Raw genomic sequence first — 27,171 nt, 5'->3', positions numbered from 1 at the left:
CTTTCTCTCTCTCTCTCTCTCTCTCTCTTTCCAGAGTTTTTTAACTACTTGAACACCCTGTCGGGGCCGTTGACTCTCCACAGTAGTATTGCTCATGCAGTCCAGTACACCAGACAGGCTCTACAGTGGATACGCATCAGTGCCAATGTGGGTTAGTGGAGGGAGGGGCGAGACCATAGAGAATGATAGAGAAAGCATCCCTATATAGTTCCCATTATGGGGTCTGTGAGCGCACCGGCAGCGCCATCTCCATTTTTAAGTAGTCAATTTTATTCTTCACAATTGGCTGATCCCTCCTGATGAGCTGGTTGGACATGACTCCAACAGGAAGTTGACTGTCACCCAGTTGACCGCATTAAAATGGTGGAAGCCCTAAATGCTGCTCCCATGCTAACATGGCCTTTTGGCCACTGGAGGCCTCTGTCATTCTTTATGGGTGAGACCCAACAACCTGGCTTTTAAGGGAAGGGGGGAGAGAGAGAGAGAGAGAGAGACAAGTGATTAGAAATGGACGATTCCCCATGTATTCTACGTTTTAAGGATTAGTACTTCAATTAATACTTCAATTCTCAGCATGTATCATAAATTATGGATTGGATGTATACACAGTAGCGCCTTTCCTGGTGCTCAAAGAGCTTCACTTCGTATGGGGGGAAGGTGTTGTTAATCCTACACACAGGCAAAGGAACTGTTTTAGTATATCTTTTACTCTTCCTCTTGGGATTCACTGTGCAGATCTTTAAAGTTCCACATGGATTCAATGCCTTCAAACTCGCTGCTTTACCAAACGTGCCACATATGTAATCACAAAACACACACAGAAACTGTCTTAAAAAGGAAACGGAAGAGAAACATCATACAGTGCACCTGTGAGGACTTTGATTTCTCTACCGTACAAAAGGACAACAGACATATGACCTGGACTACATCTCCCATGGGCCTTACCAGGACAAATGGTTTCATTAGGGGAAAGGTGAAGTTGGGATTTTGAGTTTTATTTTGGACTGTCAGACCCCTCATCCTAAAATGTAGACCAAGTTACTGCTAGCTTTTCTGTATGACCACACTGTGAGATGGCTCTTTTAAGAACATTTAGAGATGCCTTTCACTTTTTGATGTCTTTTTATGTGCAATAGGTGTGTCAGATTATTTGTTTTGAACAAAAATACCAAAACAATGGGATTTGGTTTTGTTGCCAAGTGGATGGGCCAGCATTCATGTTCCTGTCTATGCAAAATGATTATTTATAATATGGTGTAATGTAATTATCAAAAGTTCCATACCGAATTGTATTTCATAAATGTCTTTGATATTGCAATTTGTATGCATCTCCATGTTTGTTGAAGCAAAGTTGGTATATGACCTCCTGAAGTCTAACAAGGATTTATCCCCAAATAGAACATGTTTAATGACACCTAGTAATCGCTCAGATATTTCCTAAATTCTATTAGTGTCCCCACTCAACTTTCAATATTTAGATGAATGTGTGTGTCTGTGTGAGTGTGTGTGTGTGTATTCCAGTTAAATGTATTTGTGATCAGACTGTGCTTCTCTCCTTCATCTCTCCGTCTGACTGACTCCCTACCCACTGGGCACACACTGGTTGAATCAACATTGTTTCCATGTCATTTCTACGAAATGACTTTGAACCAACATGGAATAGATGTTAAACTGACGTTTGTGCCCAGTGGGTAGCCTCTCTTTCTTTCTGCTCCCTCCCTCTCCCCCATCTTTCTGTCTTTCTTTCTCTGAGTAGGTTGTCTGATAGAGCTAGTTCTTTTTTCGACATCACTTATTACCCTGATGCCCTTTGCACCAATAGGAAGACTGTTATGGCAAGCCTCAGCATCCGCTGTCTGGAACCATAGCAACAACTCGGAATAGCCAATGAGACTGGGGAGGATGTAGCCTAGCCTACATCTGTCCGCGTGACAGGTGCAACGCAATGAGACCCTGAGAGGGATTTTTTAAAAGCATCAGACAGTCTATATTTAGATTTGGCTGATGAAACATGACAGTGGAACAAACCTGAAATATCACATGTGCTTTGACTTCATGCATCGGATTTCCCGGACTGCGCTTCTGTGGGGTTAACGGGTTTATACATTAAATAACGAATGGGCATTGCACCCGATGACGTGCGTGGGATCAAATTGCCATCCATTCAGTGAGATCACTGGAGCAGAGATTGTTAATTGAACTTATTTTGAGATGTTTAGATGTTGCTGTTGACATCTGCATAATATTGGATATACTAAAATATTAAGGCCAATCATCATAGGCCCACTAATGTTCAGCGGCTGATAACATATATTGCTACACGGTTACAACAGAGACTTTCGAGATAACGGTTTACCCGGTATCAGTAGGCCTACACTGGACTGAACTGAAGTAGCAATAGCTCCACCGCGTTTCGGTATTCTCCGCATGTATGTCGCCCGTGCGTCATTTTGTGAAGTCTGTGCGCGTGCTGGAATAATAGCGCCATCTGCTGCCCGTTTGGCTAGGGTTTCTGAGGACACTGGCTGGTGGCCAGTCTGCATCAAAGCACGAGACAAAAGATTTAAAAGTATTCTTTCTCTGTCGCACTATCTGTCACACACTCGGCCTAGTCTACACGCAGCCCTATATTTCGACTCTGTGACTCTAGTCCTCTTCTTGGCTGCCTGCATGGATTTTTTTTGCCCGAGAGCCATGGCTACCATATATTATATGCAGATTGTGTATTGCGTTTTTCAGTTTTCAAATCAAATTGTATTTGTCACATGCGCCGAATACAACAGGTGTAGGTAGACCTTACAGTGAAATACTTACTTACAAGCCCTTAACCATTGTCCACTGTCATAACCAACAACGCAGTTCAGTAAATATAATTAATAAAATCTTAACTAAATAAATGAAAGTAAAAAAAATACAATAAAAAGTAACACAATAAAATAACAAAAACGAGGCTATATACAGGGGGTACCGAGTCAATGTGCGAGGGTACAGGTTAGTCGAGGTAATTTGTGTTTGTTTAGGGGGCCAGTATGCTGGATGCAGTAACAGTCAAAAGACCAGTCAGAGATCTGTATATAATGACGAGTGCTCGTGTCTCCGCCTTAACAATGGGAGTCGGTGTCCCAAAGGCGGGAAAGCAGGCAGGTCCAAAATAAACCCATACAAACGCATTAGGCTTATTTCTGTCATGTTTGACACTTCGTCTCTGGCCAAGTCAATGAGGACGTGCCATATACATTAAAACCAGGGACGTGCGTGCGTGAGATAGTAGCCCACAACATACCTTCGTCCCTAATCTCTTTGACCCAATTCCATTTCAATTTTCAGACCCTTCTCCAGTTTAAGTGGCGCAATAACTACTTCTTTATGCGGCGGAGGCCGATGAGGTTTTAAAGGCTAGGGAAAATTGGCAATGAAATGGAACGTGGCCTTTCATAGCGCTGCGTCAAGTGTAGTGTTGTTGACTCGCCACGGGGTGGCACGATAACCACAGTCAGCGGCAATGGGAGCTGTCACTAACCCGACAGGGAGGACGGTTTAAGGCGCTAAACAGTGAGGGGAGGAGCCAGGGAGTTGAGAGAGGGAGAGAAGGGAGGCAGAGAGAAAAAGCAGACGGGCTGCTGAAAATGGAGAGCACACGGAGAAAGGTGATCGGAGATTATTCAAGAGCATGTCAAAATAGGAAGACCACAACAGTTACACTAAACTCAAAATAGGGAATAACTCCACCGCATAGACCCTTTTAGAAGAAGGATCCAGCCTGCGAGAGCAACATTTAGCTGTTTGATTTCAGCACAAGATCAAGTCAGTAGAAGAGAAGGTGAGTATAGCAAAGCGACTTCCGCTTGTACAATGGGAACAGTACAGTGTGGACACACTCGTGCACCTACTGTGTATTCATTGTTGCACAATTATGTAACATCATTTCGACATAAGCAACGTGTCCTCCCTCACTGCACACAGAATCTGTGCACAGTCTGAAATTATACTCTGTAGCGCTGCGACACGATTCATTCGGTTACATTTGTTATTTACCAGCTAACTCTGCAGCTGGCTTGATTTGCATAATATCTGTCTTTCAGCTTGCCTTTTTTGACAGTCTTCATTCGAGAGTAACGTGGCTAGTTGAGCTTTTTTAGGTCTGTGGTAGTCAAAATCACATGGGACCACACTAGCTGACAGACATGACGAAGCAAGCAATACATTTCCCACACAGAATCAGGCGTGGATCTAGCTAACAAGCTTAGCTACACACATAGTGGACGTGATTGGGGTCAGCTGTCTTTTTCATTTAGGAAATCGTCAACGCTAGTCCGTATGCATAGCTATAACTAGCTTAAAGTAAAAAATCAATCTTAAAGTAAAATCATGCCCATTCGCGTGTCCAGGCAGTGCTCGCCATGCAGGTCGACCACAAATCTTTGTTTGTGTTCTGCTCGAGGAGGGAGGGAGCAGGGAGGGGGGCTAGCTAGACCTGTAGCCAACTCCAGCAAGCATGACTCCTGCAACCTGCTTACATTAGAATGTTCAGTCCAGTAAGTAGTCAGCGAGGAGAGCAGTGGTGGCACTGTACGAAGCATGCTCCAAAACAGCCCTCGTACAAAAAGAGGCTGCAGTTAGACTGGTGTCTGCTGCTCTGCTCTTTGTACTCATTTTAATGGTCTTTGTAATGGAAATCAGTAATAATTGCTTTACATTGTCTGTCCCCTCCCACTCCAGCATCTCTCTCATATCTAACTGTCTATGCCTCTGATGAATTCTTGGTACCAGCCCTTGAAGTTGACTTAAGATGGACTCCTTCTTGGCGGCAGGAACCAATTTGGCCCTTTTGTACCACAATACTTTGGAGCCAGGTTACACAGTGACACCTGCAGTCCACCAGCTGTGGGCCATTTGTGTTTCTGTGGGGACTCATTTGAGCGTGGCACAGCAGGACAGACGGTCTGGCAGGTGTCCAGCCCATAGAGAATGATAGAGCCCTCTAGTGGTCAAAAGGCTGTATTAGCATGGGCAGCACCATTATTGTAATGTAGTCAACTGGGTGGGACTTACAACTTTATTAGCTGATCCCTCCTGGTGACCCTGTTGGAGTCATGTCATTAGGCACGATCAGACAATCTTGAAGAAGAAAATGTACTACTTCAAAATGGAACTTCCATGGCACTGTCCAAGCCATCACAAACACTATAATGGCACAGATACAGAGATGAGTCCTCTATCTATGTCTATGGTCCAGCCATCCCCGCTGCTTATATGCTGCTGCAGAGTTAATACAGCGGGAGGCCTTTTAGAACTGTTCTGGAGACAGGTGTATTTTTAGCTCATAATGTTAAAGGTCATAACAGCGCCAGATAAAGCTGATCTTAACCCAGCAAATATTGTAGGGCTGGAATAAAAAGACAGACAGGCGTAGGATAGTCAATCTTTCTCAGATGCTTTGTCTGATTGATTACCTGTCCATGGATGGGATGTAGGCTTAGACTTAACCCCATATCTCCACCTCTTCCTTACTGCTTTCTTCTCCGTATAGGTTATCTGCCGATGTCATTTTCTGTCCCCCCCCTCCGTCATCCTTTTTTATGTGCCTTTGTCCATAACATTTCTACCCAAGGCTACATCCATCCTTTTTTCCCCATTCGGCTTCCTTCATTTTCTCTTTCTTGGGAGAATTTCAATTGCATACTCCTTGCGTCCTCTCGCCTCCTTCTCAAAAAACCCATTGGAGGAGAAGGGCAAAGGGTTGGGACCTCTGGGTTTTCTCATCCAGTGGCTTTTGAGAAGGTGAGGATGCGAGGAGTATGCAATTGAGATTCTCCCGATGTTTGATGTCACCTCCCTTTGAACTGACCTGAGTGTGTTCTTCCTGCTCATGCTCATTTGCATGATTGGAGCACCTGGCCCTGGCAGGATATAAGTCAGACGCTGCAATCATGGCAGCCAGCTACAGGTGATGAGCAGATTGGGAACACAGACAATCAGTGTCAAACCTGACTGTGTCTGCCTATTCATTCAACAGATGTGCCTTTCTCTGCTTTTGGGTTTCTTAATGGCGGGCGTTCAGGCTCCCTTTCTCAGGGCCTATATTAGGACTAATAAGCTTACTGGGCCACTCCCTCCGGTTGAGACATGGATCACAGACTGAGGCTAGGGTCCGTGCTAAAGGGAGAGTACACTCCAAAATCTGAAGTTGTTGATCTCTCCTTGAGCTAGGAAACACCCTCCTCATGTCAAGTTGGACAACGGTCTGATGGATTGAGCTCAGAAAGCCCAATAGGAGGGGGTTTGAAGATAAATCTGTTTTCAGATGAGCACTACAATGCTCAAGGCCAGAATTGAAAGGTCCAGACGGATAATTAAAATAATGTAATAAAAAATAGAGGATGAGGATGGTTTCATCATAATCACACCATCTGAGATGGAGGCACCCACAGGATATAGGGTGGGAGAACTCAAGTGTGAGAAAAATAAAATGTTCTAGAGTGTTTTGAGGGACAAAATGACAGACCAAGGAAGGTCAAATTTATATGGTAAGTAAGCATTGGTCAATGTAGAAGAAAAAGAAACGCACACCTATTTAGGAGAGGTGCTGGCTAGCGGAGTAGAATACGTGAAAATAAAGGAGAGCCGCACACTAAGAGCTCAGATGCAAAAATGTAATATCCAACGTTTCAATCAAAGTAAGCATTGGTCACCACACTTTCCCACACACACTGTTGTACTGTTCTTCTAGGGTGGGGCCTGATGTAAATCTCCCTGTATCGATCACTAATTGCAATACAAGCCTAATTAGTGTACTGAAGTTGGCTGGTCGATCACCTAAACACCTGATAACAAAGAGTGTGTGTGGGTTCTCTTACACGGACTGACTCACCGTCATAGATATGGCTACCTAAAACAGACTATTTTTCCCTGTCTCATCCTCTCCCAGGTGTTTCTCAGTATGAGTCGAGATGGGCGGAGGAAGAGGGACAGGGATGACAACGGTTGGGCCTCCAGGGTGAGTAACTTCCTGTTTCCGTTGCCATGGAGACCCATGAGCGTGGCATTATCCGTTACATTGGCTCACTTTAGCTCAGTGGGATAATATGGTACTGCTAGTGCATAATGAATCGTGCAAACAACTTAGGTTGATTACCTGTGTGATTATGTATACTTATGACTGCTGATGAGAAAGGAGAGGCTAAGAATTTTGTAGTAATGCTCTGTATATGTCATGCATGATAAGCCGACCCAGGTTTTCCTCCTTAATTTGGCACTTCATTGACTTCGCCTGGAGCCCTATTGCATGTGTGACTATCAGACTGCAGTGAGAATATCAGGGTTTCTTGTTAGAACAAATTCTAAAATGTGTGTGTGTACCGGCAGCATGTAGCCTAGCGGTTAAGAGCGTTGGGCTAGCAACCGACCAGGTGAAAAATCTGTCTGTGCCCTTGAGCAAGGCACTTCACCTTAATTGTTCCTGTAAGTTGCTCTAGATATGAGCATCTGCTAAATGACTTTAAATGTAAAATGTGTGTGTAGGGTGGCTACATGGCTGCTAAGGTGTCCAAGCTGGATGAGCAGTTTAAGATGGACGCCCCCAGAGAGAAACAGAAAGATGGAGTCTGCTCTAGCATCTTCACTGGGGTGGCCATATATGTCAACGGGTACACAGGTGAGACACATGGCCATTAAGGCATCAGCATGGTCTGGCTAGGTGACCCGAACGAGTGCGCTCGCATACTCCCTTAAAAGACCTTTGCTTGACAAATGAGACAAAGCGGCAAAAGTACTGTTTGTCCATCTTGAGATGCTGTAGCAAGCATACACTTCCTCAAAAGAGTCCAAATTAATCTAAGATAAATCAAGAAATCTGTAATTTATTTTGATGTTTTTGCAGAGCTCTTAGTCACACAATTTTACATCTAACGAAGATGTTTGGTGCAGTATTTCTCAAGTGGAAAAATAGGCCTCGTTTTCATGCACATCTTATTGATTGACAACAAACACTGAATTGAAGAATCCCTTCGGTTGACCAATCGCCGTCAAAGGGGCGTAGACTTGGCTACCGACTTCAGCTTGCCTCGATCATCTTCTGTGTGCACCAACTGCTGGAAAAAAAACCTTCCCGAAGATCAAATTGAACAAAAACGTCACAAAATGCCATCCTAATATATACCCGAACTGTTCCTAACTGTCTGGGATGTTCCCATGCCCTCGCCTTTACACCATACCCACCCTTCTCCCATTGATTCTATCCTTATCCCTTCTATGGATACTAAATACTGTCCTTAATGCTTTAATGGAGCTCGTAACCCATTTATACTTTCTAAGCAATTTGACTTTGATTGCAATTATTTCTCTAGAAAGACTGGGCGGGTGTGTAACTGCAATGTATGGACTTTGTGCGCGTGGACCGTACAATAGACAGGGGTTCAGTTGTTAGGTAAGCCATAGAAGGCTTTGTTGGGATTGCTGTGCGGTCGACACGTTCTACCTCTTTATTCTACTTTCCCACACTGCCTCCCTTCTCTCCTTCTATCTCTATCTTTCATTTATTTTCTCTTTCCCCCTCTTATCTCCACTTTTCCATTTTTACCCCATTTCTTCTCTCATTCCTCTTTCCACCTTTCACTCTTTCCCCTCATTTAGCTTTTGTATTTGTCTTCTATCTCCTCTTTCTTTTCACCTACAGGAAATCTAAATTGGATATGTAAATGATTTCTAAGAATATCACAGGGGAGTACATGGAAATAATCTCCTCTCTCTACCTACTCATTCAAGGGTTTCTCTTTATTTTGACTATTTTCTACATGGTAGAGTAATAGAGAAGACATCAAAACTATGTAATCATGTAGTAACCCAAACAGTTGTGTGATTGTGGAAGCCAGGTCATCTGATGCAACACTCCATCACTCTCCTTGGTCAAATAGCCCTTACACAGCCTGAAGGTCTGTTGGGTCATTGTCCTGTTGAAAAACAAATGATAGTCTCACTAAGTGCAAACCAGATGGGATGGCGTATCACTGCAGAATGCTGTGGTAGTCATCCTTATTAAGTGTGCCTTGAATTCTAAATAAATCACTGACAGTGTCACCATCAAAGCACCATCACACAATCTCCCTCCATGCTTCACGGTTGGAACCACACATGCGGAGATCATCTGTTCACCTACTCTGCGTCTCACAAAGACACGGTGGTTGGAACCAAAAATCTCAAACTTGGACTCATCAGACCAAAGGACAGATTTCCACTGGTCTAATGTCCATTGCTCGTGTTTATAAGCCCAAGCAAGTCTCTTCTTATTGGTGTCCTTTAGTAGTGTTTTCTTTGCAGCAATTTGACCATGAAGGCCTGATTCACGTAGTATGTCGATGTGTCTGTTACTTGAACTCAGTGAAGCATTTATTTGGGCTGCAATTTCTGAGGCTGGTAACATCTCTTTCAAATCTTATTGGTCACATACACGTGTTTAGCAGATGTTATTGCGGGTGTAGCGAAATCCAACAGTGCAGTAATATCTAACAATTTCACAACAATGCACACAGCTAAGTAAAGGAATGGAATTAATAATATATGGACGAGCGATGTCAGAGGGGCATAGACTAAGATACAGTAGAATAGAATACAGTATATACATGACATGAGTAATATTAAAGTGACTAGTGTTCCATTAATAAAGTGGCCAGTGATTTCAAGTCTATGTCTATAGGGCAGCGTCAGGATGTCCAGGGTCCAGTTACACAAGGCAGGATTCAGACCCAGGGCCTCAAGCTTAATGATGAGCTTGGAGGGTACTATGTTGTTGAATGCTGAGCTATAGTCCATGAACAGCATTCTTATGTAGGTATTCCTCTTGTCCAGATGGGACAGGGCAGTGTGCTATGTGATGGCGATTGCATCGTCTGTGGATCTATTAGGACGATAAGCAAATTGAAATGGGTCTAGGTTGACAAGTAAGGTGGAGGTGACATGATCCTTGACTAGTCTCGCAAAGCACTTCATGATGACAGAAGTGAGTTCTATGGGGCGATAGTCATTTAGTTCAGTTATCTTTGCCTTCTTAGGTGCAGGAACAATGGTGGCCATCTTGAAGCATGTGGGGACAGCAGACTGCAGCAGAGAACTCTGGGTCTTCCTTTCCTGTGGCGGTCCTCATGAGGGCCAGTTTCATGATATAGCGCTAGGTGGTTTTTGCGACTGCACTTGAAGAAACTTTGAAAGTTCTTGAAATTTTGATGATTGACTGACCTTAAAGTAATGATAGACTATCTTTTCTCTTTGCTTATTTAAGCTGTTCTTGCCATAATATGGACTTATCCCTATTTGGTAAAAGACCATCTTCTGATTGGCTCAAACGCATTAAGAAGGAAAGAAATTCAACAAATGTACTTTAGGCAAGGCACACCTGTTAATTGAAATGCATTCCAGGTGACTACCTCGAAGCTGGTTGAGAGAATGCCAAGAGTGTGCAAAGCTGTCATCAAGGCAAAGGGTGGCTACTTTGAAGAATCTCAAATACAAAATATATTTTTATTTAACTTTTTTTTGGGGGGGGGGTGAATACATAATTCCATATGTGTTATTTGTAGTTTTGATGTCTTCACTATTATTCTACAATGTAGAAAATGGTACAAATAAAGAAAAACCCTTGAATGAGTAGGTATTTCCAAACTTTTGACTGGTACTGTGTGTGTGTGTGCTTTACCCTGATCTTTGATGTCTGTTCCTGCTTTTCCTCTCTGGCTTTTGTCTGTGTGTGTGAGCATAGGATTATGAAGAGTAGAATGTGGATATCAGCGCCAGTCCAATTCTTCTATGTATTATTTCTATACCTAGACCCCAGTGCGGACGAGCTGCGCAGGCTGATGATGCTGCATGGGGGTCAGTTTCACATGTACTACTCCCGCTCCAAGACAACCCACATAATCACCACCAACCTGCCCAACAGCAAGATACAGGAGCTGAGGGACCAGAAGGTGGTCCGGCCGGAGTGGATCACTGACAGGTGGGTGTAGAGTTGTGTGTTGTGTAAATAATCTTAAGTATAGTGTTTAAACCTTCCTCTTTCCCACCTTCAGTATCAAGGCTGGCCATCTCCTGTCCTACCTGCAGTACCAGCTCTATGCCAAGCAGAAAGGCCTGAGCTTCCCCAGTGTGTGTGTTCGCCAGGGCCAGGAGGCTGCAGGACTCAGCCACGGGCAAACCCAACCCAGCCACAGCCTCCCTGTACCCAGCCTCAATAACCTCATACCTGTCCTCAGCAACCCATCCCCCAGCCTTGGGAAGCCCCTATCCAGCCACAGTCATCTACACATAGACAATCTCCTACCCCAGCCCAACCAGTGTAACCCGCTAGCTGGTGACCTCAACCCCCAGCCCAGCCACTCGCTCCCCCTCCCCAGTCACCTTAACCCCCAGCCCAGACACTTTAGCCCAGGACACTGCTTTCTCAGCCCCTACTCCTCCAATCATCTCTACTCTGACCCAGGACACATCCCCCACCACCCACCCAGCCAAGGGCAGGCCAAGCCAGGCTGCATCCAGCCTCTTGCTCCAGCCGACACCCACTTACAGACCCCCGGTCCCATCCCAGCTCACCCCAGCCATGAGCACTCTAAACCTGGGCACGCACAACCTCAGTCCAGTCTCTCCTTCTCCAACCACCTCCAGCACAGCTACCGGGATCTGGACTTCAGACTGTGAGTGTGTTTTGTGTGTGTTGATATATGTATATTGGTGCTGGCATAATAACATACAAAACTAGGGTGCACATAAAGAACATTGGTTCCAAGTTGTGATTCTAAATTCCCACTTCTCTCTCTGTCCTATAGAAATGGATCATTACTGGCCTATGACAAAATGAGGACCGCCCAAATAAACTGGGTGCAAGAGGGGGGCGGTGAGGACCCCTGTCCTGTCAGACCCACCAGAGGGGCAACGGACCCCCCTCTGACCAATGGTCACACCCACCCTGTGAATGGTGCCTTAAAGCCTCTGGATCTCTCCCCCAAGCCCACACTACCCACAGACACACCCCTGAACCCTGACAGGAAGTCCACGGGGGGGTCTGTGTCCCTGCATCCTGCCAGCCCCCTATCCAACTCCCCTTTGAAATCTGACCCCCAAACTTCTCCACAGCCCCCCAGGAACCCAACTCCTCCCCCTGTGTCTCACCACAGACACCACGAACAACTGGCCAATGAACAGCGACCCAAACCTCCGCCGCCCACCTATCAGGAGGCGACGGCTGCCTTGGCGTCCCGCCCCCTTGTTCTCCCACCGCCGAAGCCCCGTCAATCAGATTCCCCTCCTGAGAAACCCCTCCCCCTTGATAACCCAAACCTCTCCACTTCCCCTGTCCGTCTGAATGGCAGTCACCACAATGCCTTTACACCTAACCCCGCCCCTCTTGAAACCAACAACTTATCAGCTATTCCCTCAAATCCCGCCCCTCCAGACAGTGACCACCAATCAGTACTGGCGAAGACCGGGGGGATCATCTCAGAGTTCTACTCCCACTCTCGTCTACATCACATCTCCACGTGGAGGAGTGAGTTCTCTGAGTATGTCAACACGCTGCAGAGCAGGAGGAGGGCCACAGGGGGCGCCACATTCCCCGGGAGAGACAGGCTCAAACGCCAGAGGAGAGAGGGTAAGGAAGAGGAGTGTGTGTGATTGGATTAGGTGGTCTCTGTCTGATGGCATGTGAATTCTAATTACTCAGTCCAGTCATGTCTCTCTCTCAAATGTCAGTGGAAACATTCTGCATGTTGTTAATGTCGTCAGGGTTTAATGGAAGGGTGAGTCTGAGTGTGACGTGTTTTTTGGACCTTATTACAGGAGTAGCTGTGTGTACATTTACTTCTGTCGGTAAATGTGTGTGTGTGTTTCTTATTCTGTGTATGTTACAAGTCTGTCTCTCTTCTGATTTGTCTGTCTGTGTGTTTGTTGTTCAGGTTCGTCAGCTGCTCCTGGCCCTCAGTCCTGTATCCTGCATGTGGACATGGACTGTTTCTTTGTCTCTGTGGGGATCAGATACAGGCCCGACCTCAAAGGCATGCACGCTCTCACACACACACACACACACACACACACACACAGGGCCGTGACGGTCATGGAATTTTGGGTGACAGTTATTGGTCAGCCAAATGACCACAGTCACCGCAATAACTGTTTGAACAGCACAAAACATACATACATACAGTTTAAGTCCGAAGTTTACATACACTTAGGTTGGAGTCATTAAAACTCATTTTTCAACCATAGTTTTGGCAAGTCGGTTAGGACATCTACTTTGTGCATGACACAAGTAATTTTTCCAACAATTGTTTACAGACAGATTCTTTCACTTATAATTCACTGTATCACAATTCCAGTGGGTCAGAAGTTTACATACACTAAGTTGACTGTGCCTTTAAACAGCTTGGAAAATTCCAGAAAATGATGTCATAGCCTATCAGAAGCTTCTAAAGCTAATTGACATCATTTGAGTCCATTGGAGGTGTACCTGTGGATGTATTTCAAGGCCTACCTTCAAACTCAGTGCCTCTTTGCTTGACATCATGGGAAAATCAAAAGAAATCAGCCAAGACTTCAGAAAAAAAGTTGTAGACTGGTCTGTAGATAAGTCTGGTTCATCCTTAGGAGCAATTTCCAAATGCCTGAAGGTACCACGTTCCTCTGTACAAACAATAGTATGCAGGTATAAACACCATGGGACCACGCAGCCGTCATACCGCTCAGGAAGGAGACGCGTTCTGTCTCCTAGAGATGAACGTACTTTGGTGCGAAAAGTGCAAATCAATCCCAGAACAGCAGCAAAGGACCTTGTGAAGATGCTGGAGGAAACGGGTACAAAAGTATCCATATAGTCCTATATCGACATAACCTGAAAGGCCGCTCAGCAAGGAAGAAGCCACTGCTCCAAAACTGCCATAATAAAGCCAGGCTACGGTTTGCAACTGCACATGGGGACAAAGATCATACTTATTGGAGGAATGTCCTCTGGTCTGATGAACCAAATAGAACTGTTTGGCCATATTGACCATCATTATGTTTGGAGGAAAAAGGGGGAGGCTTGCAAGCCGAAGAACACCATCCCAACCGTGAAGCACGGGGGTGGCAGCATCATGCTGTGGGGGTGCTTTTCTGCAGGAGGGACTGGTGCACTTCACAAAATAAATGGCATCATGAGGGTGGAAAATTATGTGGATATATTGAAGCAACATCTCAAGACATCAGTCAGGAAGTTAAAGCTTGGTCGCAAATGGGTCTTCCAAATGGACAATGACCCCGAGCAAACTTCCAAAGTTGTGGCAAAATGGCTTAAGGACAACAAAGTCAAGGTATTGGAGTGGCCAACTCAATCCCATAGAAAATGTGTGGGCGAGCAAGGAGGCCTACAAACCTGACTTAGTTACATCAGCTCTGTCAGGAGGAATGGGCCAAGTTCACCCAACTTTTTGTGGGAAGCTTGTGGAAGGCTACCCAAAACGTTTGACCCAAGTTAAACAATTTAAAGGCAATGTTACCAAATACTAATTGAGTGTATGTAAACTTCTGACCCACTGGGAATGTGATGAAAAAAACAAGTGGTGATCCTAACTGACCTAAAACAGGGAATTCTTACTAGGATTAAATGTCAGGAATTGTGAAAGCTGAGTTGTTAAATGTATTTGGCTATGGTGTATGTAAACTGTGTGTATTTATATAAATCACACACATACACTACCGTTCAAAGGTTTGGCGTCACTTAGACATGTTTTTGTTTTCTATGAAAACATACATGAAATGAGTTGCAAAATGATTAGGAAATATAGTCAAGACGTTGACAAGGTTATAAATCATTTTTAATTGAAATAATAATTGTCCTTCAAACTTTGCTTTCATCAAAGAATCCTCCATTTGCAGCAATTACAGCCTTGCAGACCTTTGGCATTCTAGTTGTCAAGGTAATCTGAAGAGATTTCACCCCATGCTTCCTGAAGCACCTCCCACAAGTTGCATTGGCTTGATGGGCACTTCTTACGTACCATACGGTCAAGCTGCTCCCACAACAGCTCAATAGGGTTGTGATCCGGTGACTGTGCTGTCCACTCCATCATAGACAGAATACCAGCTGACTGCTTCTTCCCTAAATAGTTCTTGCATAGTTTGGAGCTGTGCTTTGGGTCATTTTCCTGTTGTAGGAGGAAATTGGCTCCAATTAAGCGCCGTCCACAGGGTAGGGCATTGCAAAATGGAGTGATAGCCTTCCTTCTTCAAGATCCCTTCTACCCTGTACACATCTCAAAATTTACCACCACCAAAGCACCCCCAGAACATCACATTGCCTCCACCATGCTTGACATTGGTGTCAAACACTCCTTCAGCATCTTTTCATTTGATCTGCATCTCACAAATGTTCTTCTTTGTGATCCGAACACCTCAAACTTAGATTTGTCCATAACACTGTTTTCCAATCTTCCTCTGTCCAGTGTTTTTTTTTTTGTTGCCAGTCTGAGATTACTATTTAATGAAGCTGGTAGTTGAGGACTTGTGAGGCGTCTGTTTCTCAAGCTAAACACTCTAATGTACTCTTGCTCAGTTGTGCACCGGGGCCTCCCACTATTTATATTCTGGTTAGAGCTAGTTAGCACCGTTCTGTGAAGAGAGTAGTACACCGCAGTGTATGAGATCTCCAGTTTCTTGGCAATTTCTCACATGGAATAGCCTCAATTTCTCAGAACAATAATAGACTGACGAGTTTCAGAAGAAAGGCCTTTGTTTCTGGTCATTTTGAGCCTGTAATCGAACCCACAAATGCTGATGCTTTTCTAATGATCAATTAGCCTTTTAAAATGATAAACTTGGATTAGATAACCATATGTACATACTACCTCAATCAGCCTGACTAAACGGTGTCTGTATGTAGCCTCGCTACTTTTATAGCCCTGCTACTGTATATAGCCTGTCTTTTTACTGTTGTTTTATTTCTTTACTTACCTATTGTTCACCTAATACCTTTTTAGCACTATTGGTTAGAGCCTGTAGGCATTTCACTGTGAGGTCTACCTACACCTGTTGTATTCGGTGCACGTGACATAAACTTTGATTTGATAGCTAATACAACGTGCCATTGGAACACAGGAGTGATAGTTGCTGATAATGGGCCTCTGTACGCCTATGTAGCTATTCCATAAAAAAATCTGCCATTTCCAGCTACAATAGTCATTTACAACATTAACAATGTCTATGCTGTATTTATGATCAATTTGTCATTTTAAATGGCTAAAAATGTGTTTTTCTTTCAAAAACAAGGACATTTCTAAGTGACTCCAAACTTTTGAATGGTGGTGTTTTCACCCAACAGACTGCTTTCCCGCATCTCTGGCGCCATTTATATTAAGCGAGCCTACCTGAAGATAGATCTATCCGACACACCTCATTCCAGGGTTTTTCTTTATTTTTACTGTTTTCTACATTGTAGAATAATAGTGAAGACATCTAAAACTATGAAATAATACATGGAATCATGTAGTAACCAAAAAAGTGCCTTGATGACAGCTTTGCACACTTTTAGCAAAGGGTGGATACTGAAGAATCTAAAAAATCAAATATGCTTAACTTTTTTTTTTGGTTACTACATGATTCCATATGTTTTGATGAAGAGAAAAAAAGTATTCAGACCCTTTGACCCATTTTTTTCTTAAGGGTTATGACAGTTGTGTTATTTTCATGATGACCTTCATGCATAACCGTCAGTTATACAGTAAATGTACCAGTCCCACACCTACAGGCGCACACACATTCTCATGTATTTGTATGCCTCAAATCTAGTCCTTAACTGGCCAGTGCCCACTAACCGCCCACCTCCTCTCCTCCCCCCTCAGGGAAGCCAGTAGCTGTGACCAGTAACCGTGGTCCAGGCAGAGTGGCCCAGAGGCCTGGTGTTGACCGCCAGCTAGAGCTGCAGTACTATCAGAGGAAATACTCCCATGCAGGTGTCTCGGAGAGGAAGGATGGGGACCTGGAGGAAATGACCTCGGCCGAGAGTCACGTCTCCCACGGCAATGGTGTGGACCCGGACACAACTTGCCTCTCTATGGCTGAGATTGCCTCCTGTAGCTACGAGGCCAGGTAACTCTCTATCTCTCTACATACTCACTCAGGGTTGGGCTCAAATGCCTCGTTGAATTTGAATTGGCGTAGTAAACATGATACACCATTGTTTGAATTAAAGGAAATATAATTTAATTCTGTGAAATTCAAATTCTTCTATATTAGGTGTAGTCTATACGAATGAACATCTTGTACATAAAACATCAATCATGTAATTATATACATGCATGTAAAATAATGTTGAAACAATTGATTTTCAGGACAAACTTTTTTTTAAATGAATGATCAAGGAAAAAACCTGTGCTAATATTCTACATTTATATGAAATTATTTTAATTTAGTTCAATATGGGGAAAATGCTACATTTCCCAGAATGCATTAGTTTAACCCTCAAATGGACCCTTAACCCTCAAATTGTCAAAAAGAAGCCTAACAAATGAAATGGTTGGTGGAAATATAATTGGCTGTTCTAAGCACTAAGTTTAAAATAGTATATTAACATTGTTTCCAGAGAAAAGGGATATTTTCTTTGGTATCTGGAAGTGTGCCTATCTTATGTCCTCTGTGCATTCTTGATGGGTCAGAAGTGCTTTCCAACGAGGCTAGGTTCCATACATACCCTCTACCCTTTAGTAATCTGGTCTCCTTTTTTATTTTCTTTCTGTCAGGCAGGCAGGAGTGAGGAATGGGATGTTTTTTGGCCAGGCCAAACAGCTGTGTCCTTCCCTGCAGTCTGTCCCTTATGACTTCCAGGCTTACAAGGAGGTGGCACTGGCTATGTACGAGACCCTCGCCAGGTACGGATGTAGGGAGGATCTGTAAATCCCATCTAATTTTCTCTCTCACCTCCCACTGTTAGTCATGACCTCTGACCATTCTGATTTCCCCCCCCGTAGTTATACTCACAACATTGAAGCTCTGAGTTGTGACGAGGCGTTGGTGGATTGCTCTGCCCTGCTGGCTGAGTTGGGTGCTACACCTGAAGAGCTGGCCAGCGCCATCCGGACAGATGTCAGGGAGAGGACTGGGTGCACTGCCTCTGTGGGCATGGGTGAGTGGTGCCACGCCTTCCTCTACCACCCCTTGGTAATGTTCTGTAGGCACAACGGGAGGAAACATTTTCAAACGGAGCGGGCACTACTACCTAGGTTGTTTATTATGCACCAAATGGCAGAAAACAGACTGAAATAGTCCCTCACTGTTATCTGGGCTTGTCCAATAACAAATGCTCCTTTTCATTTTCCACTTTAAAATGTTTTGCTACAGTGTGCTTGTGCTCTACTGAACGTGACCCTGAACTTCTAGGGGAGCAAGGGGAGTTGACTGCCATTGTTAAGCATAGTTTCCCTCCCACTCAGTCACACTTGTGACCTGTCACCTCTGACTTCTCCAGGGTCCAACATCCTGCTGGCGAGGATGGCGACCCGGAAGGCCAAGCCGGACGGACAGTACCTCCTGAGGTCAGAGGAAGTGGACGACTTCATCAGGGACCACAGGGTCACTAGCCTGCCAGGTGAGGACACTACAGCACCACCTGGTGGACACTGCAACTGATCATCTTTCTGGTGGTGCGTTTCACCACCTCTACCCATCCCTCTTCCCCTCACCAATCTCAGGTGTGGGCCGTTCTATGGGCGCAAAGCTGGCGTCTCTGGGTGTGAGGTCGTGTGGGGACCTGCAGCAGGTGTCTCTACAGCAACTGCAGAAGGAGTTTGGCCCTCGCACCGGGCAGACCCTCTTCAGGTTCTGCCGAGGTCTCGACGACCGGCCCGTACGCAGCGAGAAGGAAAGGAAGTCTGTCTCGGCCGAGATGAACTACAACATCCGCTTCACACAGGTAAGGACCAGATTTGGTTTAAAGTGGTTAGAGCTTGTTTGATTTGGTCCGCTCTACACAGGTCATAACTGGTTTATGCTGGTCAGAACCAAGGCTTATTCAAGGAGGCAGAACACTCGTTCAGAATGGAATATTTTGTGTAGAACCGATGTTCATCAACAGCTCAAGGTGCTTTTCTGTTACTCCATTCTGTCGTTCTCTGAATTCTCCATATTCTCTCTCACCAGGTGGACGAGGCGGAGTCGTTCCTGACCAACCTGTCCATGGAGGTACAGAAGCGTCTTCAGGGGGCGGGGCTCAGGGGTCGCAGACTGACCCTAAAGGTCATGGTGCGTAAGGTGGGGGCCCCGGTGGAGCCATCCAAATATGGTGGTCACGGCATCTGTGACAATCTGGCCAGGTGAGAGAGCAATGGACAGGGTTACACACTGAGGGGACATAATTCACTCTGCTCTTTCCTTATCCATTTCTGTCCTTCTCTCTCCCTCTGTCCCCTCTCTCAGGTCAGTGACCCTGGCCCAGTCGACAGACAGTGGTCAGCTGATAGCCAGTGAGGTCATCAAGCTGTTCCACTCAATGAGGCTGGAGGTGCAGGACCTGAGGGGGGTGGGCCTTCAGGTGCAGCTCCTTGATGGGGCTCACTCAGCCCCCTATGACCCCTCCGGCCCTAAAACACGCTCCATCAGAGACATGCTTTTGGCCCAGCGGCCCCCCGCCCAACACAACCACACAGGTGTGTGTGTGTGTGTGAGATCTTGTTAGTGATTATCTCAAGAAGCCATACATCAACCTCTGCTCTCTCTCTTCAGATTTGCTTGCTGATGCTCCTGTTGCTGACTCAACCACCAATCAGGGGAAGAGTTCCTCTGCCAGAGTCCCACCCCCCTTCTCCACTCTCCGCCCTCCTTCGCCTGCTGATCCAATCCCAGGGACAAGTAAAGAAGAGCCGCTGCCCTCTACACGCACACCTAACCATGTTCGGACACGCCTCAACCTCAGCATCGAGGTCCCCTCTCCTTCACAGGTTCTCCACCCCTAGTTCACCAGTACATTGCTGTCATTGAAAATCCATTGGGTTGACTATGTTTTTGATGCATCGTTTTCGGCAGTTTGAAAGCGCCCTTACGTGTGTGTGTCTGTGTGTCAGGTGGACAGGTCAGTGTTGGACGCCTTGCCTGCAGAATTGAGAGAACAGGTGGAGCGCTCCTGGACCCACAGAGAGAAAGAGAGATCCCACAACGGGTCACACCACCGCCCCTCTAGCCCTCACCCCTCATCCCTTCTTTCTTCCCCCTCCTCTCCTCCTACCCCCGCTGCCCTTCCTGTAGGAACACTGGTGCTTCAGATCCCCAACCAGCCTGGACAGCCTGGCTCCACGGGCATCATACTGGAACTGCCTGACTTTTCCCAGGTACACACACAAACATTCTCATAAATGCCAATAGCCCCATTACACACACACACACACACACACACACACAAATATTCTGTCTCTCTGTAGGTTGACCCGGAGGTGTTTGCAGCGCTACCCAGAGAGCTCCAGGAGGAACTGCGTTCAGCGTACAGCCGCAGAGAGACCGCCCAGGCCCAAGGGATCATCATGGGTAAGACCAGAGATGTAGAGCAGAATACAGTATGTTCATACAATACACTGGAAAGAACCGTAGACGTTCCACTAATGATCAAATTCAACCCTCTTTGCATTACCCCCTTATTTCTCCATCTCCTTTCCTTGCCTCCTTTGTTCTCCCTCCTCTCTCTCAACCCCTCTTTCTCTGTAGCAGAGCAGAGGAACCCCCTGTTGCAGCTGAAGCAGGTTGGAGTGGGTCGGGTGAAGAGGCGCTACAAGAAGAAGAACACCAACTCCAGCCCCATTAAGAAAGGCCCCTCCCCTCTAAAGAAGCCCCACCCACCAGGAAACAGCCCTGCCAAAGCCCTACAGCACCCGCTCAGACCGAGGGACCTATCCAACGGCCTCAAGGTGAGCCCCTAGACACTTATCCAAGGTCAGTTAGAATTTTTTTCTGAATGGATTTGTACTGATGCTTTATGATTTGCCTGAACTGACCCCCAACCAGCTGGAGAATGGACCTTCCACATCCTCCCTAAAGCAGGATGTCCCAGAGACTCTGTCTAAGTTCACCCCTCGCCCTGAACCAACCCTGGCTGGAGCCTGTGATTTCACGGACATCCGAACACTACTCAGAGAATGGGTCACTACCATATCAGGTACAGAAGGGGGAGTGGGTCGGTCAGTATCATCTCAGGTACAGAAGGGGGAGTGGGTCGGTCAGTACCCTCTCTGGGAATAATGGGACGTTTGCTGTCATACAGTAGTAGTTGTGCTTTTGACTGTTTGTTAATGATGTGGTTGTGTGAAAATCCAGGTCTTTGTCCTTTCCCCCCGTCCTCAGAACCCATGGAGGAGGACATTCTGCAGGTGGTCAAGTACTGCACTGATCTGATCGAGGACAAAGACCTGGAGAAACTTGACCTGGTCATCAAGTACATGAAGAGGTACGGTCCACTCATGGTTTAACTCTCCCCTCTACTCAGTTTGACAGTCACGGACCACTGGGCCAAGGCTGGTACTTTTCAGTTTTCTCCTCTGTTCCCATTAATTTATTTTCACGTATCCTATGTAATTGCAGGTTGATGCAGCAGTCTGTGGAGTCTGTGTGGAGCATGGCCTTTGACTTCATCCTGGACAACGTGCAGGTGGTGGTACAGCAGACCTACGGCAGCACTCTGAAGATCACATAGGAGAGGACACGGCAGGCTCTAGCCAAGTCTCAAATCACACCTTATTCCCCACATAGTGCACTGGTCAAAAGTAGTGCACTAGTAATGTGGGGGATAGGATGCCATTTGAGATCCAGTTTTGCTCCTCCACACACTCTGCATCAGTGTTCTGTTTGTTGTACCACTGTTACATCATCAAACTATTACATCATAATCCTGACGGGAGGAGCTGTGTTCTCTTCTTGTGACATCACAGTGAAAGTTCTGTGACATCAGCTCAGCAAGCCCCATAGAATGAGTAATGATAGGATCTATATGACAAGCTCTCTTTCACTGACCTGCGTTCTATTTCGACTTCATTATGACACGCGTCAGCAGAACACAGCACAGGAATCGGCTGCACTACACTTCAGCAGCCTGAATATCAACTTGGCCCGACACGCACAGTCCAACCTTCCATGAGCCGGGGGGGGCAGGAACACTCCTCCTGTAGCCCATGTTGGTCAGGACCCACTGAATCTCATGAGTGATGGCTGACTCTGCCATTAGGTGTGTGAATATGCCAAATATCACAGTCTGATGGTGGCCATGGAATCTCCTTGCCTTCTCGACGGTCTACTCTGCCCCCCCCTATTCTGTGACATCCAGGGTTTGGAGGCAGAAAGAAGGGAACCATAGACATCTACTTTTCCTGGCTCTGTTTCTTTTCTCTCTGCTTATCACCAGTCGTTCTGTTACTCTAAGCTCTGCCACCATAGCCTCAGAAGTATCTGCAAACTGACATGGTAGCAAAAAGATGCAAAAACATCCTGTTTGGGAGATTGTTTTTAAAAAGCAAGCAATTTTTTTTTGTACCTTTCCTCTGCAAAAAAAAAGTGCCAAAACTTGTTATGGCATGTAAATTGTGTTTTCAACACCTCTTGTTAAGTTTCAAAAGAAAAAAACTTTCTATATAGACATTCTTATGTTTTCTCTTGTATTGGTTACAAGTAGTGTGTTATTAACTGTTGTTAGTTCTCTCCTTTTGCTCTTTCATTGTGTGTGTTTGTGACGGGATGGAAACCAACATTTGGCCGAAGCACTTATGTAACTTTTTTTATGCAACCTCTATAGGTTGACACAGAATTGCAATGGTGTGAAGTGGCTTCCTCTCCTTCAACTACACTGATGAGAAAATCTAGGAGAAGGCAATACTATATCGCTTTGGATAGCTACTATGTGACGTGAGGAGGGGAAGCCATTTTAGGCTGTTGTGAGGCACCCACTCTCCTTATGAGCTGCCAATACTCTGTGACATCAAATGAAATAATACTTGCTTATGCCCTCACAACAATGTCACACCTTTTTGTGACGTTGCAGAATTAAATGTTCTCTTATTGTGACATCGCGGGATACAAATGTTCAAGAGAGCACACATTTGTTGCAAAAAAAGAACTGACAGTTTTCTCTCATTGTGACATCAGCAGAGTGGATGACATGGTGGTTTTGAAATGGTTTCTACTGTACCTGATCCATGATCATATAACGGTGAGTATGCTGGGGAAATGAATGTAGTTCTAAACACAGGAGACAGACAGACAACCCTTTGATTCTGAGTTTATTTCCTTAGAATGTGTATGCTGTGGTCTGAGTGACTGTATAATGCTCACTTTTCCTCTCATCTGCCCTAACTCTACAAAAGGGAAGGGCCAGAAGGAATTATCTCATTGGTCAGTGTACCTGTCTATCACGACTGACCCGTGCCTGAAGACCTGAAGCTGTGACATCATTTGTATGTTTTCTAAGAACTTGATAATAAACTTGGAACTTGTAAAATTCTTGATTTTAATTTGGTGTGTGTTTTGGAGTTGGTGTTATGATCCTTCTGAAAAGGATGATGAAACAAGCTAAAAGTAAATGTGTCGTCCCCAGAAATGATGCAGCGCTCCCCTTGGGCCAATCAGTGTAATTTTGTAAATGACAGTTCTATGGCAAGACTCATTCAACCAAGTTTTGTCAAAATCTGGTCAGTGGTGTCTGAGATTGCGTGGGTTATCCAGACTCCTATCCCTGAGCATGTGTGCCAAATTTCATCACTCGAGTCAAACCGATCAAGAGATATAAATGTGCACGTTATAGCGCCACCATGAGGTTGATATGAATGTCCTTGCAAATGTTGAGTCTTGACAATGTTTGCTACATGTGTACCAAGTTTTGTTACAATATGGATATCCTTGACTAATTTATATGCATTACACATGGCTATCAGTGGAGCCTTGTCTGGCAGTGAAACAGTTAATTCAGCCTCATTTACTGCCTTTAAAAAAAAAAGCTGATATGGCTGACTTGCTTAATTTCTATTGACAATTGAGATGTACAAACTATGGCATAAGTGAATGACGAGCGGATAAGAGGCAATCCGTATTTTCGATTAAGACAATGAACGAGCTCGGATGGACATAGTCTAACTATTTGTTCAGCACTTTTGAAATGTACAGCGACAGAATTCAGAACATGGCCAGTTCTTCCAGTATTCTCCCTGTACACCAAGTCGGAACCGTAGGATAAATGAGGAATATAAGCAGAAAATGAAGCTCTTACAATATTCGATGATGACATTTTTCTAAAACAGGTGTATCTTTGGCTATGCCGGATTAACTGATATGACATGCTATTATATAAAATCATTTCTCTTTAATTCATATTACCTGATTCATCTAATCAGGTGAATGTAATTAACTAGAAAGTCGGGGCACCACGAAATAATGTTTATAGAGCTGTTATCTTCTAAAAAAACTCTTAAAGACCTAGTAATCTTTCACATCAATAGCAGTCCATATTTAATCATCACCTTGTTTAGTCTCAACCAAGAATTTACAACTTTCAGATATCTTCACGAACCCTGGCTAACAAGTTGAATCGGCAATACAAATTTGGTTTAATTTATTTACTAAATACCTGAATAATCACACAGAATTACATATACATAATTTGTAATCAATATATGATAAATTCTATGTCATAAAGGAAAACGTCCTTAGCGGACGGAACAGATATGACAGCTCGTTACACAAAGAAATGGGGTGGGGTTTTGAATGAAAGAGCGGGAAGACTGAGGAACAAAGGGAGAAACTATGTATCTATTGGGCTGTAGGCAGCTACTCTATCGTAAATACAGAATCTTATGCATTCTAAATAACCGCCCATTTGGAAAAGGAAAATGCAACCCTGCCCCCCCAAATGGTTGTCCTTTGAAGAATGTCTGGAGGTAGAATGGATACTTGGTAGTACCGTCGCCGTGTGGCAGAATAGATACTCAGTCCGCCCTCTCATAGCCCATGTCTATAGTTGCTGCGCTAACGCGACGGCTAGGAGGTATCACTTCTTTAGTGTATAAGAGTTCAAAGTGTTTTTATTTTTTTACCCCTAATTTCATAGTATCCAATTGTTAGTAGCTACTATCTTGTCTCTTCGCTACAACTCCCGTACGGGCTCGGGAGAGACGAAGGTTGAAAGTCATGCGTCCTCCGATACACAACCCAACCAAGCCACACTGCTTCTTAACACAGCACGCATCCAACCCAGAAGCCAGCCGCACCAATGTGTCGGAGGAAACACCTGGCAACCTTGGTTAGCGCACACTGCGCCCGGCCTGCCACAGGAGTCGCTTGTGCGCGATGAGACAAGGATACCAGCCAAACCCTCCCTAACCCGGACTACGCTAATTGTGCGTCGCCCCACAGACCTCCCGGTTACGACAGAGCCTGGGCGCGAACCCAGAGTCTCTGGTGACACAGCTGGCGCTGCAGTACAGTGCCCTTAACCACTGCGCCACCCGGGAGGCCCTAAGAGTTCAAAGTTGCCATACTTTGCAATATTCTGACTGGTATAGTCAAAATTCATTCTTCCGGCGTGTATCCTTTCGTCACCTTCACATTGAAATTCAATGCCAATTTCGTTAGGTTCTTGATGAGGTTGGCTTAGTTCTGTAGGTGGTCTTTGTCCTTTCAACGTCGGGATGGTAAGTCCTCACGTCCTTGGAACAGAAAGTTACATTTTCATAAATGGGTTTATATAGTGGTGAAAGAAGGGAGTGTTTCATAGTTTTACAACCCATGTCTGTTCACTTGGGCGGGGCCTCTGGGTGAGCAGAGTGGTGTTCTGACAAACCGTTCTCTCTAAAAATGTAATATTTAAACATTTAAGTTGCACAACAATTCCATGTGAATCTGATAACTAGAATGTGTAAATTTTCCAAGATACCGTTTATGTCGTCCTATCATCAGTAATCATGTCTCAGACGCCAACTGAACTGACATCATATTCATTAAGTCCCAACTCATATTTTAAACTGGTTGGATTACCGAAATATGGTTCCGATTCCCATCTTTTGATGTCACCAGACTCTCTCTCAATGTTAACAAAGGAATGTTCAATAGTCACATCAGTAGAGTAGAGAGAGGGAAAAAGGGGAAAGTTATTTATGGGGGTCATAAACCTCCCCCCTCAGGCCAACGTCATGACACAGTCTATAGGCTACATGTGCACCAACAAGTGCAGATGTTCCGTCTGCTGTCCGTGACCGTTTATTAGGGTGAGGAACATGGGCTACTAACAGCTTACTACACAACATACACTTAGTTTTACTTTCTTAGCTACAGTATACAGTCGTGCAAAAAAGTATTTAGTCAGCCACGAATTGTGCAAGTTCTCTCACTTAAAAAGATGAGGCCTGTAATTTTCATCATAGCTACACTTCAACTATGACAGACAAAATGAGGAAAGAAAATCCAGAAAATCACATTGTAGGATTTTTAATTCATTAATTTGCAAATTATGGTGGAAAATAAGTATTTGGTCACCTACAAACAAGAAAGATTTCTGGCTCTCACAGACCTGTAACTTCTTCTTTAAGAGGCTCCTCTGTCCTCCACTCGTTACCTCTTCTCATTTTGTCTGTCATCATTGAAGTGTACCTATGATGAAAATTACAGGCCTCTCATCTTTTTAAGTGGGAGAACTTGCACAATTCGTGGCTGACTAAATACTTTTTTGCCCCACTGTACATATCTCCCTGGTGTATAACATAATTTATGCAGCAGCATACAATACATTATTGAATCGCCTTGTTGTGCTGTACTCACTGCAGTGGTCGGCTGAGGCGGACAGGGCTTTTGGTCACCTGAAGGCTCTGTTTACGTCGGCTTCCGTGCTGCCTCATCTGGATCCCTCTTTGATGTTCATAGTGGAGGTGGACGCGTAAGAGGCTGGGATAGGAGCCGTGCTCTCTGGTTTTACTCTGTCCCACAGACCAGGTTCCCAGAACGCTAAGGCAGACGCACTATCCCGGATGTATGACACAGAGGAGCGGTCCATGGATCACACTTCCATACTTCCGGCCTCTTGCCTGGTGGCAAAGGTGGTGTGGGATCTGGACAAGGACATCGAGCGGGCGTTACGCACAGAGCCCACTCTCCCCCAGTGTCCAGCTGGGCGCCTGTACTTCCAGTCTGCTGTCCGCGACCGTTTGA

General features: G+C 45.0%; 2 protein-coding genes across 9 annotated transcripts in view; both read left to right on the top strand.

Annotated features, from left to right (window-relative positions):
• Nucleotides 1-1,322, top strand: part of aff3 (AF4/FMR2 family, member 3) — a 34,792-nt gene extending 33,470 nt beyond the window's left edge. For all 3 annotated transcript variants that reach the window (XM_042306452.1, XM_042306453.1, XM_042306454.1), the window contains one exon: nt 35-1,322. In XM_042306452.1, coding sequence (XP_042162386.1) covers nt 35-156 — 122 coding nt within the window. In that variant the 3' untranslated portion in view covers nt 157-1,322. The remainder of the gene's footprint in view (nt 1-34) is intronic.
• A 2,231-nt stretch (nt 1,323-3,553) lies between these two features.
• Nucleotides 3,554-23,478, top strand: rev1 (REV1 DNA directed polymerase). Of its 6 annotated transcripts, XR_006080082.1 has the most exons (23): nt 3,555-3,820; nt 6,929-6,997; nt 7,522-7,654; nt 10,819-10,987; nt 11,061-11,681; nt 11,814-12,634; nt 12,939-13,037; nt 16,854-17,100; nt 17,751-17,879; nt 17,979-18,133; nt 18,476-18,595; nt 18,699-18,919; nt 19,147-19,319; nt 19,423-19,652; nt 19,729-19,943; nt 20,067-20,330; nt 20,421-20,523; nt 20,701-20,900; nt 20,998-21,148; nt 21,334-21,436; nt 21,571-21,637; nt 23,125-23,188; nt 23,343-23,478. XR_006080082.1 is itself a non-coding variant. In XM_042306979.1 (22 exons), the coding sequence occupies exons 2-22, from the start codon at nt 6,941-6,943 to the stop codon at nt 23,134-23,136; spliced, it is 4,290 nt and encodes a 1,429-aa protein (XP_042162913.1). In that variant the 5' UTR covers nt 3,554-3,820; nt 6,929-6,940; the 3' UTR covers nt 23,137-23,478. The 6 variants fall into 6 exon arrangements, 4 of the variants coding, with proteins under 4 accessions (XP_042162913.1, XP_042162912.1, XP_042162911.1 ...); XM_042306979.1 differs by having other exon boundaries at nt 3,554-3,820; nt 23,125-23,478; XR_006080081.1 differs by having other exon boundaries at nt 21,571-23,188.
• Nucleotides 23,479-27,171: the final 3,693 nt, after the last annotated feature.

Source organism: Oncorhynchus tshawytscha, linkage group LG26 (genome assembly GCF_018296145.1).
Source record: "Oncorhynchus tshawytscha isolate Ot180627B linkage group LG26, Otsh_v2.0, whole genome shotgun sequence".
NCBI lineage: Eukaryota > Metazoa > Chordata > Actinopteri > Salmoniformes > Salmonidae > Oncorhynchus > Oncorhynchus tshawytscha.
The sequence above is the reverse complement of the archived record's forward strand: the minus strand, read 5'-3'. Positions and strand labels throughout refer to the sequence as shown.

Excerpts from the sequence above, each read along its gene's own strand:
- rev1 (XM_042306977.1), top strand. The coding sequence starts at position 6,941 with ATGAGTCGAGATGGGCGGAGGAAGAGGGACAGGGATGACAACGGTTGG. Across the intron at positions 19,653-19,728 it reads CGCCCAACACAACCACACAG|ATTTGCTTGCTGATGCTCCT; the intron begins GTGTGTGTGTGT and ends CTCTCTCTTCAG. Across the intron at positions 20,901-20,997 it reads ACCTATCCAACGGCCTCAAG|CTGGAGAATGGACCTTCCAC; the intron begins GTGAGCCCCTAG and ends ACCCCCAACCAG.